General features: G+C 33.5%; 1 protein-coding gene across 7 annotated transcripts in view; it reads left to right on the top strand.

Moving 5' to 3' along the window:
• Positions 1-21,704, top strand: part of FSTL5 (follistatin like 5) — a 786,887-nt gene that overhangs the window by 405,005 nt on the left and 360,178 nt on the right. For all 7 annotated transcript variants that reach the window (XM_008000150.3, XM_008000148.3, XM_008000146.3 and 4 more), the window contains one exon: positions 3,397-3,517. In XM_008000150.3, coding sequence (XP_007998341.2) covers positions 3,397-3,517 — 121 coding nt within the window. The remainder of the gene's footprint in view (positions 1-3,396; positions 3,518-21,704) is intronic.

The following is a 21,704-nucleotide window of genomic DNA, read 5'->3' as shown; positions in this document are numbered from 1 at the left end:
CCCGAGGCCATCCATTCTGCTAATACTTCTATTTTTTCACACTGAACCAAACCATTGGGAGGCCCAAGAGTCATATAACTTGACCTCTGACCAGTGAAAAAAAAAGTGTAAAAGATTTTATTTTGATAGCCTTAAGGCTATCCAACTCCTTAAGGAGTTTACCAACTTTGGTAGGTGTGGGAAACATCCTCACCATTTTATCAGAGGTAACAAGTGAAAATCTGATTGGTCTTTTTGACCAATCAAGATAATAAGATGGTATCTTGTTACCTCTTATACCACTTATTATCTCATATCATTTTATAAGAGGTAAAATGGTATGAGATAACGAATAGCATGAGATCATGAAGTATTATCACGAGATTTTCGAATATGTATTCAAATATATTTAGTGAATCTGGCAGTGTCACGAATTGCTAGTCAAGGATTAACATGTGCCTTTTGAGACATCTACAGTGAGTTTTTTGGAATCAGTGTCAAACACTAAATGAAAGAAGTGCAAGGAACTATCAAAGTCCTACAAGTTTGGATCCCCCGTGCCAAAGAGTGGTTACTGTGGACAGAGGAAGGAAGTCCACTTGTATAGTTTTTCATACTTTCTTTCTGACCATCAAACACTCATGACTGTAAAGCTATAAAAATTCTGGGTATCCGGGAGGCGGAGGTTGCAGTGCGCCGAGATGCGCTACTTCACTCTAGCCTGGGTGACAGAGCAAGACTCTGTCTCAAAACAAACAAGCAAACAAACAAAAAAACAAACACACAGACAAAAATTCGGGATATCTAAACCAATTTTTCAATGCTGATTGAAATGTCCTATAAACACATAAAACATTAAACGTTAAATATGTGGCATTTTTATATCAATTATACCTCAGTAAACATGGGAAAAAAACAGAAAAGAAGAAAAGTCATAGGAAAGTACCTCCCTCACTAGTAGACACCAGAATGTGAGAAAGCTTCCCATCAGGACACACGAAGGAGAGAAATAATTACTAAGAATCATGTTTTAAGTGGGGTATTTCATTGACCACTTAAATGAGACAAATGAGCAGACACATATTTGAAATATTTAGAATAAGAAAATTAATCTGCTTTGTCCTATGCATGGATACGCTTCAGTATAGATGATAAGGGCTTAAAAAAATAAGAAGTTTATTAGCCAGGACCGGCTTCTCAAGGTCACACGTATTAAAATGGCCTGCCCAGCGTAAGCTGTATCATCATGACCAAGTCAAGGCCAAGATCAAATCAAGATCAAACTAGTCTTATGCAAGAGCCAGTGATAAGTATAAAGTGCGAAGTCCAGTATCTTGGTCTAATACATTAAGTTTGTAAAGTATTAAAACAGAAATAAACATGAGACAGAAAATGACAAAAGCTTTGCTACGATCTTTGTGCCCCTCTCTATTTACAAATAAATAAGAGACTAAAAGTCATAAAATGTCTGAACAAAGTCTGGTGTCACTGCATCCCAAATATTACAACGCTAACATTGCACATTTTTAATGCATAAAGGGATAGAATTGTGCACACTGCCCCTACTCCTAGCCCCCAGGAAAAGTCAAAAGTCATTTTCTATGATCTAACCAATAACAAATGGAGAATGACTGAGAGCTCTGTTGCTTTCTAAATAGAAAAATGGTTATATATAATATATATATATATAAAATATACTTTATTAAGCTTATAGAAGAGATGGCTTCAGCATTAGGTAGTTTTGTTAACCCATCCAGCTGGACTGTGCAAAGGTTTAGGACTTGCCTTCTACAAGTTCTATGTATATGGCTCAGTTAAACCAGATAAGCTTTTTGCCTTTTTTCTTCTTCAAGGTAACAAATGATCAGCTTAACCAATATAATTTTAACACTGGTACATACACAAAAATAAAGAACTCACTGAGTTGCAAAAGTTCTATTTAGCACTGCATGTGCTAACATTACGTATCACTGCTTAGCTGGCTAGAGAGGGTGCTGGAGGCTCCTGTGACCCAGATGCTTAGCTCCATTTTCAGAGTTATCTCCTCAGCCTATCTACACTCAGACATCATGAAACGTTCAACACAGGAGTGTTCCAGAAAAGGTGAAAAAAATAGCTCAAAAGCATCTGAGGATTTTTAGAAAGTAGCATCGCCAATCTGCCTTTGCTGTACTAAAGAAAGTCCAAGACATTCTGCTCCACCAAAAGAAACGATAATTCATTGTGAATGTGCAACCATAACATGCACAAGCCAATGTCTGGAAGTCTGCAGTGAATTATTTAAAGAAGCAATGCATTATGTAAAAATTACTATTTTTAATGTTAAATGATCACTTTTGAGTATACGCTGTATGTTACGTCTTACACCTGACTCTATGTGTGTGTGTGTGTGTAAATCTTCACATTCATTTTCTAATTGAAGAAAGCTTAAATGATTTGCCAGAAATTATTGAGGTATTAAATGGTGTTGGCAGGTCCCGAACCCAGAGCCACCTGATTTTGAAGCCTTTGTTTTCTGATTATACTGCACTACCTTTCAAACCAACCAACCAACCACTGTGATGCACAGCTTCAAGCAATATAAACCCCTGCCTTTGTATGTGAGAGAGTGTGAAAAACCACGGACACAGCTGTGCAGCTACCACAATAGAAATGTCTGAAAAATCTTGGGAAGCTCTGTTATATGACAGGAAATAGTCAAAATCAGTAGAGTACCAAAAAGCTGCAGCCACGGTCCATAGACTAGAGCACAGACTAGAAAAGAAGTTTGATGATTTTCTTCACTCACGCCTGGATAGATTTTCATCATCAATTGGTGCATTAATTCTATCTGGCTCCTGGAAACAGTCATTTGCTTAATAGCTCTTTTGTGACCGAGGGAATTCATGCACAATCTCAAATGACTTAACTTCCAGCTGGGGAGGAGTTTAGGCAGAGAAGAAAAAAATAACCTAACTTCATTATTTTACGAATCGTATGAGGAAAAAAATTGGAAAAAACTGTCTCACTATTTCTGTTGGGAAAGACCACTGTTTTATTTTGACATAGGTCACCGAGACACAGGAGGCAATTTTCATCCAGAAGTATTTCCTTGAGTCAGTATAAATGGAGCAAAGAAAATGCATGAAATACAAAATGTTCTTTAAATGTTCAGATGTGTTGCATCTCACTGTGAAACTTTTATATTAGAACATTTGAACAAAATTGTAATTACCTATCTTAACATCATAACTTTATATCTTTAAAAAGGTTAAAAATAATTGTTCAGTAACTAAAAACCTGGATTTTTCCAAAATTGAGTTCTTTGCCCTGCTGCAGACGTGAAATGATCTATTATGTGATTATTATATATAATAAATTATATTATAGAAATTTTAAGATACAAATATAAAGGTATGGTTATAATTTTCTTGTTAGGTGATAAAACAGGAGGAACTTGGCAAGGATCTCTTTGATTGTACTTTGTATGATCTATTGAAATACGATGATTTCAATGCTGACAAGCACCTGGCTCTTGAAGAATTTTATAGAGCATTCCGTGAGTACAAGATTCATTCTCCAATTTCTCTTTGTTCTTTTTCCTGTTGCTTTACACAATATGGTCTGTTTGCTTGCTCTCATAGTACAAGCTGTTTCTTAAGAAAAGTTATATAATTTAGTGAATTTAAGTTTCAAGTTGTATTGAAACATAGAGAAAAGCTAAGGGATTTAGTAGTTCTGAAATGAACAGTTAGAAATATTTGATAACTATGAATATCATCAATTCTCATTGATTATAGTTTAAGACATTAGGTTCTCAATGCTGCTTCCAAGATTATTTTAGAGCAGGAGGAGCTTTTCACCAGTTATCACCATGTATCAAAAACAATTATTTACACAGTCAAATTTTTAACTTCATTGGAAAACCAAAGTGGATTAACAGATGTAGTTTGCATGTATTTGAAGGGCAATGATTGACATTCAAATGAAGAGTTTTATTTTTATTAAAGTACTTTGGAAAAATTGATACATGTTTGAATTGCCAAAGTGTGTCTTCAGATTGACTAAATGTGTTTTTTAGAACAGTGTCATAAAGATGACTTGATTAACCAAAATTACGTACCAGGTTATTCTTTAAAAATAATTCAAAGGGGCCACTAATGGGTGGCTTATGCCTGTAATCCCAGCACTTTGGGAGGCCGAGGTGGGCGGATCACCTGAGGTCAGGAGTTCAAGACCAGCCTGGCTAACATGGTGAAAACTCGTCTCTACTAAAAACACAAAAATTAGCTGAGCGTGATGCCACGTGCCTGTAATCCCAGCTACTCGGGAGACTGAGGAAGGAGAATCACTTGAACCCAGGGGCGGAGGTTACAGTGAGCCAAGATGGCACCATTGCACTCCAGCCTGGGTGACAGAGCAAGACTCCATGGCAATAATAATAATAATTAATAATAATAATATAATTGAAAGAGAAAGGACTAAGAAACAATCAACAACAACAACAACAAAAACAAGGATTTAGAAGCTATGTGTAAAAGAAAGACAAGTAAATTTACTAGTTGTTATTAGAAAATCACCAAAGGAGGAAAATTAAACAGGATTCAATTTAATTTAGAACTTGAAACCAAATTTTTTTTTTTTTTCCAGAAAAGATAGGAAGTAGAATATGTACTTGCCGGTAAAAAGGTCTTTTTTGAATTATGCCCCTGACATTTAGCCATTTATCAGCTGTCTGATGTTGGAGAAGTTACTTAAATATATTTTTCTTCTTAAAAAATCATATAAATAAAGATAATATTTTTACTCTATGATAATTTTTATTAAAGCACTGTATTATATTTTATGTGATTGTTTATATAAACAAAATAATATATGAAAAATAGTTGTAGCTTATAAATTTTTAAATCATGATAAAAATACACTCTTTGGATATGGTTAAGTTGTATTTTCACTCTAAGTTACTAAGCAGAATACAACACAGGATGATCCAGTAAACTGTTAGTTCTTTATAAGGGTATTGTTAGGTTAGGTACTTTTCAAAAATGATAAAATGAAAGCAGCATTGGCAGGATGTGGTGGCTCATGCCTGTAATCCCAGCACTTTGGGAGACTGAGGCAGGCAGATCACCTAAGGTCAGGAGTTTGAGACCAGCCTGGTCAACATGGAGAAACCCAGTCTCTACTAAAAATAAAAAAATTAGCCGGGCATGGTGGCAGGCGCCTGTAATCCCAGCTACTCAGGAGGCTGAGGCAGGAGAATCACTTGAACCCAGGAGGCAAATGTTGAAGTGAGCCAAGATCATGCAATTGCACTCCAGCCTGGACAACAGAGTGAGACTCTGTCTCCAAAAAATAAAAAAAATAAAAAGAAGGCAGCATTATTATTCTACTTTATATAAAGGAGGTGAAATACACAGAAATTAACAAATAGGTGACTGAGTTTCTAATCAAACTCATGTTGTCCTAATTATGAAGTCTATGTGTTTTTCCCTGTGCTTCCTGCTGTAGTGGGCATTCTTTTGTGTGCTCATGATGGCAGGATAACAGGGAGAAAATGTGGTTTGTCAGGGAAAAACTTATGTGTGCATATAATCATGTGTGTGTGTGTGTGTGTGCGTGTGTGTGTGTGCATACGTCTGTATGAATGATACTATCATACAAGACAGAAGGGAATAGGTGTTATTTTAAAAGCCTATAAAATATTACGTAAGTTGAAAATATGATATTTAGTTTTGGAAATCAGGCATACCTTATGAAGGTGGTGGAAATTAAATAATTAAATTAATCTTAAGGACAAGTGAATTTAAACTTTTGGAGATGAGCAAAGGGTAGTGAACAGAAAGAATAGCATAAATAAAAAGGCAGATATTTGATATATCAGGGTATTTAGAAAAAGCTAACCCAATTGCACTATCTGTTGCAGTTTGAAATTTTATGAAAATGTAGAAATTATTTTGGGCATTTTATTAAATAGTTTTAATAAGTAAGCTAATCTCCTAACCACTACCTCCATCTCTCAACAGAAAGATACAAAGACTTGACTAATAAAAGTAGTCAAAATCTACAGCCATGCTTGGAAATCATTTCAATAGTATATAGTTTACCCAGCATCAACAAGAGTATTAAATGGATATGTTTGTGTAAGATATTTATTCAAAATAGAGTTATTGTTGGTGGTATGATAGTGGAAGAGAAACAATAAAAATACATGAATGAGTAATATGTTATTTCTACGATAGCCAGCAAAGACGCTGAAAAGCGATCCCTGGCCCTATCAGTAAAAATAATCTTGCCTAGAATACTACTGCTTGCACCTGTCAAGGGGAAAAATAATCCTGTGTTTTTGGATGTAATTTGGTGTTGCTAAAGAAATAAGGTACATCAGAACATTGTCCTTATAAATAACATTTTACAAGTCAGAAACCTAAATAATCAATAAAAAGCTTTGATAAAGATATAGTAAAACACATTACATATAAAGTACTAGGGAATATTGAATTTGGATAGAAGGCAATCTATGTGGATTTCATTAACTATTAGAAAGTAATATGCTAAAAATCTTATGGAAATTATTTGTAGTAAATACAATGAATTTAGTGAATATAGTAATGATTCTACCATTAGGTCAAATTTATGTATAATACGAAAGGTCTACATTTTTAGTCATAAAGAGATGTTAGTTCGGTAATGAAATTGCTTGGCAATCAGCAATCATGAGATTGCTTTTTCTTTTTAGATAATCAAAACTATTCCATAACAATGATAAAATGATGTTCACAACGTCATTTAGTGGAAATAGTGTTTTTCTAAGTAATGCTGCAATTACAGGAAATATTTTAATATTCTTTTTGGTCTCACCAAGCAAACTTCTTGTAAGGTATTACATTTTCAGTGCTTCACCCTTATTTAAACTAGGCATCAAACTATATAGTGATTCCTCAGAGATACAGAACTGACCTGTGTGGTTTGTGTCTGCATTAGTGAGAAGATATTTATACTTTAATGAGAATTATAAACACATCCATTTCCTTCTCTCCCTCCATAAAACTACCTGATAACTAAATCCACTTGGGTTTTGTGAAGGTTAGTGACAAGCTTTGTATAATGACATGATTTTACAAAGTTGTAAAATACTAAGGTATCATGAATAAAAAATGTATAACACTAATGGGAAAAGGAATCTATTCAAAAATCATGTATTATGTACCTTTGTGTATAGGGTGTTGTGATAGTCACAGCTACTTACAAAGATAAGTTTCCTTTCCCCTAGGAGTATATAATCTCAGATGGACAGTGATCAAAATGACAGATGTAGTAAGACTAAAAAGGAGGCATTTTTCCCATATCCAGGATGCATTCCTCCACATACTTTATAAAAAGAAGCTCAGAAAGCTAAAAATGTCTTAAGTCAATATCCAGAGGGATAAACTAAGGCAGAAGAAGTTAGAAACCTATCATGATCTATTAATTGTTTTCTGGTGGATACAAAGGTAGACAGATTTCTTGAGTTCTAGGTTCTTACTCTCTGCCATGATATAAAATGAAAGATAGTAAAGGGTAATCTGCAAACAGGAAAAAGTTAATGGCAAAAAAATAGCACATTATCAAGTGTTCTTATATTATTGCAGTGTTATTACAGAAGATATAAGGTGTTTTTCAAAAATACCTTTTTTCTTTGTGGATTAGATAAATTATTTTAATATTTTACCATAGGTATTTAATGGTCAATTATTTAATTTTTCTTCATATTTTTGGTATTGTTAATAATTGTTAAAAACTGATTTTTACTAACATATTTAAAATAAATCCTTATTGTGTGCTTCAAGTATTTCATATCATGCCTTGTTTGATTAACAGACTTGGAAAGCTATTTAATAGGATCCAATAAATAGTAAATTTAGTGACATACTTTTGTATATAGAGAGGAAATACCAAATTCTCTGGTAAGATGGGAAGGTGGTGTACATCCTTCACCCTGGATTTTGTTGTCATGAGTATATTCAGTAAAGTGTGTTCATTTTCCGGTGCAAAAGTTTCTCGTAGAATTAAAAGTGAGTTATAGTGCTATTATTCTGTACCAAGTGCTAAATATTTCCTTGTCTTCCAATTCAAATTTAATCAAATTATAACATTAAGTATGATTTGCATGGGATACTATACTTCTGATTTAAATCTGTCAGTAAGTACAAGTGATTTGCCATCACAAAAGATGACCACACACTAATTGAGGCATTTAACTTCAGAAGTGATGTTCAAAAAAATGCCTTTATTTGCTTAGGTTATGAAACTCAATTGAAATGATGAAGTGATGTTATATGATTATTGCTTTTAAAAATGAATTACTTCATTTAGAGTTTCTAGATAATCAAGAGTGGTATAATTGACTACTACACAGAGAAATAATTTTTGTTTTGAAACTGCTTCTTATGTACTTCATTTCCTGAGTTAAATAATGATTACTTTGACTGTAGTACTACACCTTAAAATTGTGTGAAGTCTTATGAGGAGTATGAACTTTTAAAACTGTATGAGATGTTTTGGTAAATGTGATAGATTTTTGAAGTGTTATTAAACTGTTCTAAGTTGCAGCTTCCAAAACCATATACATATATATATATATATATATATATATATATATATATACTTTAGGATGTGTATGCATTTTTGTGTGTTCAACTTCTAATGTTAAACTATTAAAAATTTCTGTTAATTCAACATGATCTTTATATATACAAATATCCAAAAGAAGATATGTTTCTAGTAGGCATAAAAATAATTAAGTTTTTGTCAGTAAAATACATCAACTGTGAACATCATATTAACATTAATTAATATGACATTAATTGTACAAGAGTTCTATTGTTCTTTCTTTAAAAGAAGTAACTATAATTCTAAAATTCTAAAATATTTTTAAAAATTTTAAATCACCTAATTATTAATGCTTGTATTCAAAATGTTATCACTCTATATGAAACACTTCTTAGTGCAATATAGATTTGATAATGACATTATGAGGAAAATAAAACCCATTTTCCAGGGAAAGCAGAACTGCTACACTAAACTATTACATATTGAAGTCTTCTAATAATTAGAAAAATAAAAATGAATATTACATTACCATTCATAGATGTTAGATCATTAGTATATGAAAACCTTTATTTGAGAAAAACAGCAGAGGTTAGTGAACAAAATTAAGATGTTGCACTAATGTAGGCTAAAAGTGATGATGGGGCCAGAATCAAAGAAGCAACAGTAAAAATGAAGGAATGTGACCGTGTCCGTGAAATAGCTTATAAACAGAATTAACTTGAATTGCTGCGTGATTAGATATACATGACAAGGAGAGGACTAGAGTCAAGGATAATGCCCAGATTTCTAGCTTGCCTACTAAGGTGAGTGGTGTTTCTGTTTATTAAAGCAGGGGTCACAGGAAGAGATGCAAGTTTAGGGAAAGACATTGAGTTAAATTTTTGACATGTTGGTATATTTTTTAAAAATACACAAACTTCTGTTTGGAGAATATTGTGGTTCGAGTAGGTGACCTCAGCCAGAAATAAAGATAGAGAATATACAGATAGAAACTGAAGCTCTGTCAGAAGGCTGGGTCATTCAAGATGAGCATGTAAAGAGAGAAAGAACAAGCAAAAGTGGAGGAGTTGAGAACCATCTTAGTGGCTATCATAACAAAATATGGTAGACAGATGGCTTCAACAATAGAAATTTATATCTCATGGTTCTTGAGATGGGGAAGTCTAAGATCAAGGTACCAGTCAATTCGGTGTCTGGCGAGGGCTGTCTTCCTGGCTTGTAAGCAAATGCCTGCCTTCTTGCTGCATTGTCACTGAAGACAGAGAACGCTCTCTGATGTCTCATTTTATAAGGACACAAAACCTATCAGATTAGGACCCACCTTAATGACCTGATTAAACATTAACGTTATCTTAGGTCCTACCTCCCAATATAGTCACATTGAGGGTTAGGGCATTAACATATGAAGTTGGAGGAGACACAATTCAGTCCATACCAGAATTAAAACTGAAATGCATTTTAACGGGTGGTGTCCAAAGCAGGGCACCACCATGACATTTTACTAAGGAAGAATTGATGAACATTTTTCAAAGCTGAGTCCAAGGAAAAAAATAGTGAATTCTTCTTGGCCACTAGGTTTGGCAGTAAGGAACTTAATGGTAGCTTTGGTAATGAGACTTTCAATATAGATGTAGGGGCAGAAGCAAAAGTGCTGATGGTTGAGAGGTTGGATGTAAGAAAACTGAAAAAAACAATAATGCTGGATAAAGGAGCAGAGCATATAAGCATCCATCAAGTATGAATGTATTTAGATAAAATCCAAAATAGCTAAAACTACTTTATGGTTTTAGAAGTTAATATGATGGTAGCTTTTGCAAGACAGGAAAAGGAATGGGATGAAAACATCAGGTCATCTATGGTGCTGGAAATCTATCATCTATCTATCTATCTATCTATCTATCTATCTATCTATCTATCTATCTATTTATCTATCATCTATCTATATTTAACATCCATAGTGGTTTCACAGGCATCCTTACTTTGTTCAAATGTACTGATTTATACATCATAATGTGTCACTATTTTGTATCTCTGCCATTTAAAAAATAAAACAAAAAAATTTGCCAGGGCAACTGAATTCACCTCTGGCATAGAGCTCATGAATTATCTCTGAAAGACTAAACCTTGCATTCAAACACAAAGGCATTGATAATTCTAAGCTTAACTTGATTTGGGAATCATTGTGTTAGATGTTATAGCTACTACAAGATAATCCCATATATACAGATTATCGTAATATGAAATCTTGCAGCAATTGAATCACCTGACATATTTGGAGAATAACTCTTCTATTACGTAGTAGCATTACAAAATTAATAATGTGCATGTTGGTTTGCATGATTATCCTTTTTTTTTTTTTTTTTTTTAGCTAAGTTTTCCCTCTGTCACCCAGGCTGGAGTGCAGTGACACTATGATAGCTCACTGCAGCCTTGAGCTCCTGGGCTCAAGCAATCCTCCCATTTCAGCCTCCCAAGTAGTTAAAACTACAAGAGTGTACCACCTCATTTGGCTAATTTATTTATTTATTTAGTAGAAATGGGACTTTTCTATGTTGCCCAGCCTGGTCTCAAACTCTTGCCTTCAAGTGAGCCTCCCAAAGTGCTGGGATTACAAGTGTGAGTCCCTGTGCTAGGGCTGATTATAAAACATTTTATGTTAGAGTTCATAGCTATTCCCTGGCTATTTTGGGAAATACCACTCAGCATCATTTCCTTGCTTTCTACTCTGTGTTGCTGTTGCTATCTGGGTTCTTAGGGAAAAGATTTTCCAAAATGATTGCTGAGACCCAGCCTATAGACATGTATTCCAAAAGGACAGTGTTTTGCTCCTAAACATAGGAAATTATTTTTATACGCCAACTGTAATGGAGAGAAAGAGAAGCAATACCAATTTCAACTGAATTTTTTTTTAAGTTTTAGGTTTTCCCATTGTAAAATAACCCCATCATTCATTATGTCCTTTAATCTCCCATTTGTAAGGTTATCTTAATGGGTTGCCGCTATTGTGCCTTTAGGGTTCTTTTTTTCACCTATAGTATCTGGCATTCCCCACACTCTGATCTCTAACTGGTACATTTTGCTTGTTAATGTAATGGTTTATAATCCTAAAAGCAGACACAATTAGACAGTTCAAGTGAAACATTTATCGTATTTATTTCTTTAAGTATTTACTTATTTGTCATACACATATTAATAGAGTAAGGTCTTTTCTGACTCTAAGTGTAATTGCAGTACAATAAAATGAGAATTGACCAATCATTCTTATTTTCTACACTGTACCATATATTGTCAGTCATAACTTACTGCATCTAACCTAAAATTTCTTTCCACTGATAACAGTATAGTTATCTTAGGTAGGATTTGCTCGAGGATTATGTTTCAGACCTTTTTAGATTTCACGTATAAGTGAGACCGTACAGTAATTTTTTAAAATGCAAATGAATATCATCTTTTAATGGCTGCCATTGTTTGAAAGTATCATAATTTTTAAAATTTTGAAGGTAATACTTTATTTATTATCATGCCCAAACTATCACTTTTATACCTAGAGAAACACTGTCTATTGAAACATAATACAAACAAAAAATGCTGGCCATCCTAATAATTTGAAATTTTCTAGTAGTCACGTTAAAGAAAGAAAAATCAGGCAAAATTGATTTTAATAACATTTTACCTCCTTAAACACGTCCAAAATATTATTATCATATCAACATGAGCATTAAGTGTATATTATTCATTCTTTTTTCTTACCAAGTCTTTGAAACCTGGTGTATATTTGACATTATTACAGTACAGCATATCTCAATTGGATAAGCCAAATGTTCAACAGCCACATGCTGTTAATTACTGGCTCCCCTATTGGACAGTGGAATATTAGAGTGTCAAATGATAACAACTTCCCTATCTAAAATTTTATTCCAATTATTTTAAATATGAATTTAAGTGCACATTCCATTTGTACATGAATAACATGGTGTGAACTTTGTATTAATATTTATTTTTCAGAAATTCAGAAAAACATATATTAAAATGAATGTAATTTCATCTAAGGGACGAACATACTTGTATATATTCTCAACATAAATAGAATATTTACTTTAGAAAGAGTTACATCAAATGTATTTATTATACCATATTTTTTGGATTCGGAGATGGCGTTTGTCACATTGGTATATGCTGTAACGGTGGGGACTGGGCTTCTAGTGTACCCATTATCTGAAGGGAAGATTTTACCAAGTAAGTAATTTTTCAACTCTCACTCCCCTCACACCCTCCGAGTATATTATCTTTCTCCATTTTTTTTTTTTTTTTTTTTTTTTTTTGGAGACGGAGTCTCGCTCTGTTGCCCAGGCTGAAGTGCAGTGGCCCAATCTCAGCTCACTGCAAACTCCATCTCCCGGGTTCACGCCATTCTCCTGCCTCAGCCTCCCAAGTAGCTGGGACTACAGGCGCCTGCCACCACGCCCGGCTAATTTTTTGTATTTTTAGTAGAGATGGGGTTTCACCATGTTAGCCAGGATGGTCTTGATCTCCTGACCTTGTGATTCGCCCGCCTCGGCCTCCCAAAGTGTTGGAATTACAGGCGTGAGCCACCTCGCCCGGCCTATTATCTTTCTCTTTATGTCCATGTGTACCTATTATTTAGCTCCCACTTATAAATGAGAGCATGTGATACACAATTTTCTGCTTCTGTGTTAGTTTGCTTAGGATGATGGCATCCAACTCTATCCATGTTGCTGCAAAGGACTTGACTGCATAGTATTTCACGGTAAATATGTACTACATTTTTTTTAAATCCAGTCAACCATTGGAGGACACTTAGGTTGACTCCATGACTTTGCTATTGTGAATAGTGCTGCAATAAACATAGGAATGCAGGTGTCTTTTTAATATAATGATTTCCTTTCTTTTGGGTAGATAGATACCAAGTAGTGGGGTTCATGGGCCAAATGGTAGTTCTACTTTTAGTTCTTTGAAGTATCTCCATACTGCTTTCCAAAGTGGTTGAACTAATTTACATCCCCACCAACACTGTATAAGTGTTCCCTTTTCTCTGCATCCATGCCAACATCTGTTGTTTTTGACTTTTTAGTAACAGCCATTCTGTGTAAGATGGTATTTTATTGTGATTTAAATTTGCATTTATCCAATGCTTAGTGATGTTAAACATTTTTTTATGTATTTCTTTTTTTGCCACTTGTATGTCTTCTTTTGAGAAACATTTTTCATGTCCTTTGCTCAGTTCAATAAAATATATTTAATGCCATTATGTACAAGTGTTTTTCAAATGCCCTTATTGATGGTCATTTAAATCATGTATTTTCTGTCCATAGTTAGCAGCTTAAAAACAGCTTTTCTAATTTTTAAAATAATCTTATTTTAGTAACTAATGACTCATGTCTTTCCCTTCCTTAAAAGAAATTCACCAATCATGTAAGTCTTTTGATGTGAGATACTGTTCAGTTTGAGAAAAAAAAAAAAAAAAGTGTTTCCCCTCTGCGTTATTTCAGTCCCGCAATTAACAGTGAAACAGCTTGTAGGGAGCTTGTACAACCTTATATACCACGTGGATTAATGTTTTACATTCAATGTTTTGAAGTTTTACAAATAGCTCTAGATTATTCTTACCTCTGAGAACTCTAGGGAAAGTACTATGATACATGGAACTTAATAATTATTTAAAGATTTGAAAAATGCTAAAATACTTTTTCAGGGTCATCACAGTAAAAATAAATATATGTACATATGTACATATTTATATTTAAAAAGGTATGTTCAAAATACTTTTAACATGTCTTATAGTAATTCAGTGCATGATACTTTTTGTGGCAATTCCTTTTATAGATATTTCAAAAATAACAAATTTGTTTTTAACATTTTTTACAAGGAACAGAATAAATTGTTAATGCACATCCATCTTTATACTTTTATACAAGTAATTAGTTTGATAATTATTAGCTATTTATTGCATATATGCCTGATACTACTCATTAGTACTAATCAATGTTTTGATTGTTTTATTCTATTTTGTTAAATAACAAAGTTGAATTTCTTACGGATATTATATTATGCATTCTCTTTTTAATTTATAATCTACCTCTATCCATGTAGTGTTACTGGGTGAGTAAATTTTTAGCACCATCTACCATTGCTATCATCCTTAGTAAATTTGGAAATAATTTTTATATGATAACAATTATATTTATGTTAAATTTCCAATATATATTTGTTATATCCTTAGGTAAAAATTAAAAATAGATTGAAGTTAAATAAACATAAACAAATATAGAAACCAAGTGTGTACACTAAGTGCTGTGTAGCTGCCTGAGTGAGGGTTTTGTTAGGGCCTGAGTGCTGTATATCATCTGAAATGCACTCGTAAAATGTGTTCCTCCTAATGGAAATTTTTGCTATAACAAGGAAGGAAACTGCAGTAAACTTTTTACTAATCATTCAAGTAAAGTAAACAGACCCTGTTTACCACTGTTGTTACCACTGACCATATGAGACAAACAAAAAGCATCTCTGATGTTTAAAGCTTTACTGAAGTTGCAGATTACAAATCACATTGAGAGGATATGCACATTTGTAGGTACTGTCTAGAGAACTTTGCAAGATTACCCTCTTTCTTTTCAGTGTTGCTTAATTAACATTAATGATAACTATTGAATAAACAAGTAAATCAGACATTTTAGTATACGGCATATTGTACTTGTCTACTCCAAAAGAAGGAAACATTTCAAATAAAAAATACACAAAGTATGTTGGAAAGCTGGGGAGAGATAGAGAGAAAAGAGAAGGAAAAAGAGAGATTGAAGAGAGAAGAAAGTCAGACAAAGAAGAATAAATGTGGTATATTTTATGTAATATTTTGAAGTTTAAAATTTATCAGCTGTGCAATGATCCACTTACATGATTTTACCCATTTAAATTAATATTTCAAGTCACATTTAACTTCATAGTAAACAATCAACATTTGTTATGTTCTTATTACATGACATTATTAAGGCTAGTTGCTACAAGTACAAAGATGGATAAGAAATCATTTCTGTTCTTTACTCTAGGAAATTAAACAGTAAAAGGCAATTACAATATAGTGTCTTGAGGGACAATTTAAAAGGACCACCCACAGAGATGAATTCTAAGCAGAGATAACTTTTGAATTACATATGCCCCTGAGTAAGAGTCCTTGGGGACAAAGTCTAAGAGGCCAGGTGCTTTTCTGCTAAGGGAGCCCATCAGCAAAGCCTAAAGTGTGGGAAATTGAAAGCATTTGGGGGACTGAGGGGGAGACAAAGGTGCAAACTAGAAATTAGTGAAAAAAGAGGCTTTGGAGGGAGGGGTTAGAGTTCGAAACTTAGTGAGCACGATCATGAGAAATTGGGTCATTCACATGGGTAATAAGCAAGATACTGACAGTGATACAGGGATTGTCATTTACATTTGAGAGATCATTTATGAAACTGAGTGCAAAATGCCTTAAGAAATAAGATGAGAAGCAGAAAGAACTGTGGATAGTGCAATCAGTTGTATTTTGGGGTCAATGATTTCATTTTCAAGAACTCTGCTATCATGTTGATGTCACATTGGTAACCTGAAATTGGCCCATAGTGGGAACCTTTACAGTACAGATATTGTCAAACGCTACAATCATGTCCCTTACCCCAATACAGTACCACCACAGCTTAGAGAGCTGACTTGCAAACATTCACCAGGGCACTACTGACTCAGGCTGCAATTCTCTAAGTGATAAATTTTGAGGGATTGAACAAGGGCATTTGGGTAAATCAGAAGTTATGGATTTAAAGAATATTTAGGAGAAAAGACTCAACAAAATTGGTCATTGGTAAGGCTAACAATTTCTAGAAAAGATTCTTAAAATATTTACACTGTGCAATCCAAAGCAAATTCAAAGTTAGAAATAATCCTGTCAACAAGTTTGTTGTGACTTTTGAGAAAGCACTTAAATAAATTGGTGACAACTTCCAACCTCAAATTAAAAAATAAATTCACACTATCTCCAGAAATTTTATGTAACAATGTATTATAACAGAAATAATTTATACATGTGATGGGATAGATTTTGGTAAATAAGATAATTTCTGATGAATTTGTTAAAAATTTTCTGAGCTACTCAAGGATAAAAAATTGAATTCGTCAAAGGTTTTAAAGTTAAAATTTAACATATTTTTTTACTGATGAAAAACTTAGATTAAAAGAATATCAAAGTTAGTTGAGCAAACTAAATATTCGAGCCTCTAGTCATGTTTAATGGTGTCTGTACAACTCATATTTCCATTGATCATAATTCATTTTATTATAATCATATTTTATAAGAACTGTCTATATTAGCTTTCTGAAAATGACATAGGTGACAGCTCAACATGTTTTTATGATTACATCTTTGCTAGGATATATAAAGTGATAACACTTCTGAGATCAGGAATTTATCTTATTGCTACAATGAGTGAGTTTGTTTTCTTTTTTACTTATAGTTTGACACATTTCTTTTAGAAAGAATATAATTTTTGTGGAGTACCATTGAAAGTGTAGATCCTTTTCCTGCCCTTTGTAGACATTTTACACTCAACTAAAAAAGTGTAATTAAATATTTTAACACCTTTTAAACATGTTTAAACAACAGGTGAAAATGCTATATACACCACTGCCTATATATTGCACTGTTTTTATCACCCCATTCTAAACAAATTTATCCTAATATGATGTTAGAAAAAGATTTTGTGTTAGCACTGTGTTTCTGGTATTTATATCTAAGCAAGTAGCACATTTATCTATATAGTTACAGATGTTCAAAATAAAAAATGCCAGTAAAAGGTATTCGTATGAGATTACACTGCCTCTTTCATCTGTGTTTTCTAATCCTTTGGGATGTATGAATATTTTTAAATGTTGATTTCAAACTGAACTCATTAAGTTATTACTTGCTGAAATATTAGAATTTTTAAAGGCATTTTTTATAGTTTATGGAGATAGTGGAATTTATCAGCTTCAATCAAGATTATTTCCCCAAAGCCAGGCTATATTGTCACTGTTTTTTGTTGTTGTTGTTGTTTTTCTTTTTTGTTTGTTTGTTTGTTTGCCTTTTTAGGAAAGTATTTCTTTTTTTTCCCTCCAGAAACTATTCACTTTTGCTTCTGGATCCAATAAAGCAGAATAAATTGATCTGAGATTACCTATCCCTAAAACTCATTTTATAATTTGTGTTACATGGCCTTTTACCATTTTTCAATGCATAGACAGACACTGAAAAACTACTAACACCTGAAAGCATTAAACTTTGGTTCTATATTATGTAACTGTCACCACAGAAACAAAATATCAGTTAGGAAAGTGTCTTCACATTTGCATGATAATATAATTCTAAAAGTGTTAGTTTGAACCAAAAAAACGTTTTCTGAGCTATTTTATCAGGCTTTTCCTCTGATTTAAGCTGAGACATGATTTCAGCGTGTTGAGAACTGATCTATGCCAACTTAGTCATTAAGAGCCATTAAGTTCCTTTTAGTGACTATTAGAGACTATAGATAGTTCGCAGTGGATGAATTCCTTGTCACATCCCCAACAGAAACTGCTTCTGCTGCCAGGTGGTATTATATGAATATTTACATATGGTAGAATTAGGTGTAAGACTTGCCTTTCTCATTTACCACACCTTCGTAAGTATATAGACATAAAGTTAGGGAAAGATGTATACTACTATCGGTGCTAAGCCATCTTATAGTAAGTTACAGAAAATACAATTCAACATTATAACAATGTGGGGATGGTACAACTCATCTCAGCTTTGGCTTTACCAGTTCATTGGGCCCTGAAATCTATGTATAAGAGTTGAATGCATAATTAAATCATATTCATAAATTTGTGGTGCAGATAGATTTCTTAAGTTAGCTGGACGGGAGCCTCAGAGAATGTTACTGTCCAAAAAAGTCGTCCTAGTGATGTGTTCATTCCTTATGCATCCCTGACCGTACATACGTTCAGTATTCTTGCTTGTAGTGTGCACAAAGGATCTATCTTTGAAGAAAACAGGATGATTAAAAAAAAAATCACCTTGTATTGTTCATGTTCTTGTAATAGTGTTAGAATTTGCAACTGGTTGGGCATAACTGATTAAATGTTTCTGAACTTGTCAGCAATCTAGCAAGTAAACTCATATTGAATTCTACTAGAAGGAAGAGTGCAAGCATATTTGAATCTAAAAATTCTGCTACATTTTGTTTAAAATAGGTTTCAGCTAAAACACGATCGCAGATGCAACTGCATAATTCTTCCTGTTGAAAACTTGTGAAGCTTATTATACTCGTGTCTTAGCTTAAAATGATCTGTGAATATATAATTTTATGACCAAAGTATATTTATATTATTTTTAAATTTGTAAGCATCTCTGATCTATGCCAATTTTTTATTTGTAAGCATTTTATGGAGAAAGAAGCTGCAAATGTGGCAGATTTAAAATATATCTACAAGACTTAATATTTTAAAATGACAATACTATTCAGCATAATCTACAGATTAAATGCAATCCCTATCAATATCCTAATAGCGTTTTTTCAGAAATAGGAAAACAAAAAAAAAGTTCATATGGAATTGCATGGGCTCCTACACAGCCAAAACAATCTTGATGAAAGAAAAACAAAGGTGGAGGGGATCTCGTTCTTTCTTATTTTAAAGCTTAGTACAAAGCCACTGAAATCAAAACAGTATGGTACTGGCACTAAAACACATGTAGACCAATGGAATGGAATAGAAGATAAAAGAAATTCTAGAAATAAAACTTCCTACACATTGTCTAATAATTTTCAACAAGAGTCCCAAAACCATTCAATGGAGAAATAACAGTCTTTTCACCAACTAGTGCTGGGAAAAGTGAATATCCATTTGCCCCCAGAACCAAAAACAAAACCCTTAAAAATAGATCAATGACCAAAAAGTAAGAGCTGAATCTATAAAACTCAGAAGAAAACATAGGAGGAACTCTTCATAACATTGTCTTTGGTAATGTTTTATGGGCTATAACAACAAAAACACTGGTAACAAAAGAAAATATAGATACATTAGACTTCATCAAAATTAAAAACTTTCATGCATCAAAGAACACTATCAACAGAGTGAAAAGACCGCCCAAGGAATGGAGGACACTGCAAATCATCTACATAATAACAGATTAATATAAAAATTGGCAAGGTACTTAGATAGATGTTTTTTCAAAGATATACAAATATCTTCATTTTATATACTTAAAGATATATTAATATATTATTTGAATATACATTTTGGTCATCTACCAAAGAAGATGGCCATTGACTTTTATTTTTATTTTTTTTCTATTTCTGCAAAAACACCACTAGGATATTTTAGGATATTTGAAATAGGTTGCAGCTAAAATATGATGGAAAATGCAACTGCATAATTTTTCATGTTGAAAAGTTTTGAAACTTATCATACTCTTCCATCAGTCTCTTCAACCCAATCTTGGCCCACCAGACACTCTCACGTGGATTCTCTTCTGGCGCTTCACTGCCATTTGTTCAAACCTAAACTCACTGTTTACCACATTTCAAAGACTACTCATATTTCTGTGTTTCTAATTGAGAGCATTATATTACCCTATTTATACCCAGTTGCTACAGCACTAATAAAATTTTAAAAATTCTCTCCCTTGACTTCATTTCTGGAGGAATGAAAAGTACATCTTGAATCTTTCCCCTTAAGAATTTAAAAACTGGTGCCCTCTCTCTGTCCTCAATATGATTCCTCATAGTTCAGCCTAGCATCATTTCTAGTTAATAATGCAGCTTTGTACATGATCCCACTACATTCATTGTTGTTGACTCTTAATCCAGTCCCTTTACAGGGCAGCAAGAATATCCTTCCTAAAACTCAAAGCTCAACCTGATCATTTTAATGGTCCTTCAGTCCCCTCAGGATGTTAAATGGACCCTCCTTAACAAGTTTGTCTCTCAAATAACTAGTAGTTTATTTCCTCAGTTATTTTGTTTGCATTTTTTTTTTTTTACTCACAAACTACAAGCTTGCCATACCAAAGTATTACCCAAAAACGCCACATTCCTTCTTGCTTTTTGATCTTTTTACCAACTGTTTACTCACCTTAAGTCATAACACTAACTCACACTTTCCATAAGATACATTCTTCCTTCTGATTTCACTTCCTTTTCAGTCTCTAGGCTGCATTTAATGGACTTGTCCAGATATTCTTATTAAAAAATCATACTTCTTGGCAACACGGTGAAACTCGTCTCTACTAAAATACAAAAAATTAGCTGGGCGTGGCAGCGTGTGCTGAGGCAGGAGAATTGCTTAAACCTGGGAGGCGGAGGTTGCAGTGAGCCAAGATTGCACCACCACATTCCAGCGTGGGCGACAGAGAGACTCCATCTCCAAACAAACAAACAAACAAAAAGATCATACTTCTCTACTCTATCACTTACCACAGTCTTTTGTAATTTCCTGTGTATTTTGCTGTATTCTTCATTAGGTTGGAGGATTCCTTAAATCTGGAATGCAATCTGTATTCACTCTCAGTTGCTCCCATAATAAATTTCTACCTTGGCTTAAAACAACACTAAGTTATTAACTTAGAGGCCTTTAGGTCAGAAATAAGATTTAAAAAAATCAAGGAGTCAGTACCCAGGGCTGCATTCAGCTTCTGGAGGCCACCACAGAATTACTTGGCTCAACCATCTACCTTTAAAACCGGTAACATTGTGCCAAATCTTCCCAAAACCACTATCTTTCTGGTTGTCTTCCTTCTGCTGCCCTCTTTCACTTGTAAGGACACTTATGATTACATCTGACCCACCTAAATAATCCAGAATAATCTCTCTATCTGAAGGTCAGTTAATTAGCTGTCTTAATTCTATCTGGTAAGTTTAATTCCCCTTTGCTCTGTAACTGCTGTTTACAAAGATTCTGTGGACATCTTTTGGTGGGGGTCATTATTCTTCCTACCACACTGCTATGGTCTGAATGCGTTTATCTCCACCAGATTCATATATTGAAACTTGATCATCAGTGTGATGACAATAGAAGACAGGTCTTTTGGAAGGTGATTAGATCATGTGGGCAGAACCCTCATGAATGGGATTAGTGCCCTTATTAAGGAAGTCTCAGAG

Source organism: Chlorocebus sabaeus, chromosome 7, assembly GCF_047675955.1.
Source record: "Chlorocebus sabaeus isolate Y175 chromosome 7, mChlSab1.0.hap1, whole genome shotgun sequence".
Lineage (NCBI taxonomy): Eukaryota > Metazoa > Chordata > Mammalia > Primates > Cercopithecidae > Chlorocebus > Chlorocebus sabaeus.
Note: the sequence above shows the minus strand (reverse complement) of the source record. Positions and strands in the feature narration are given on the sequence as shown.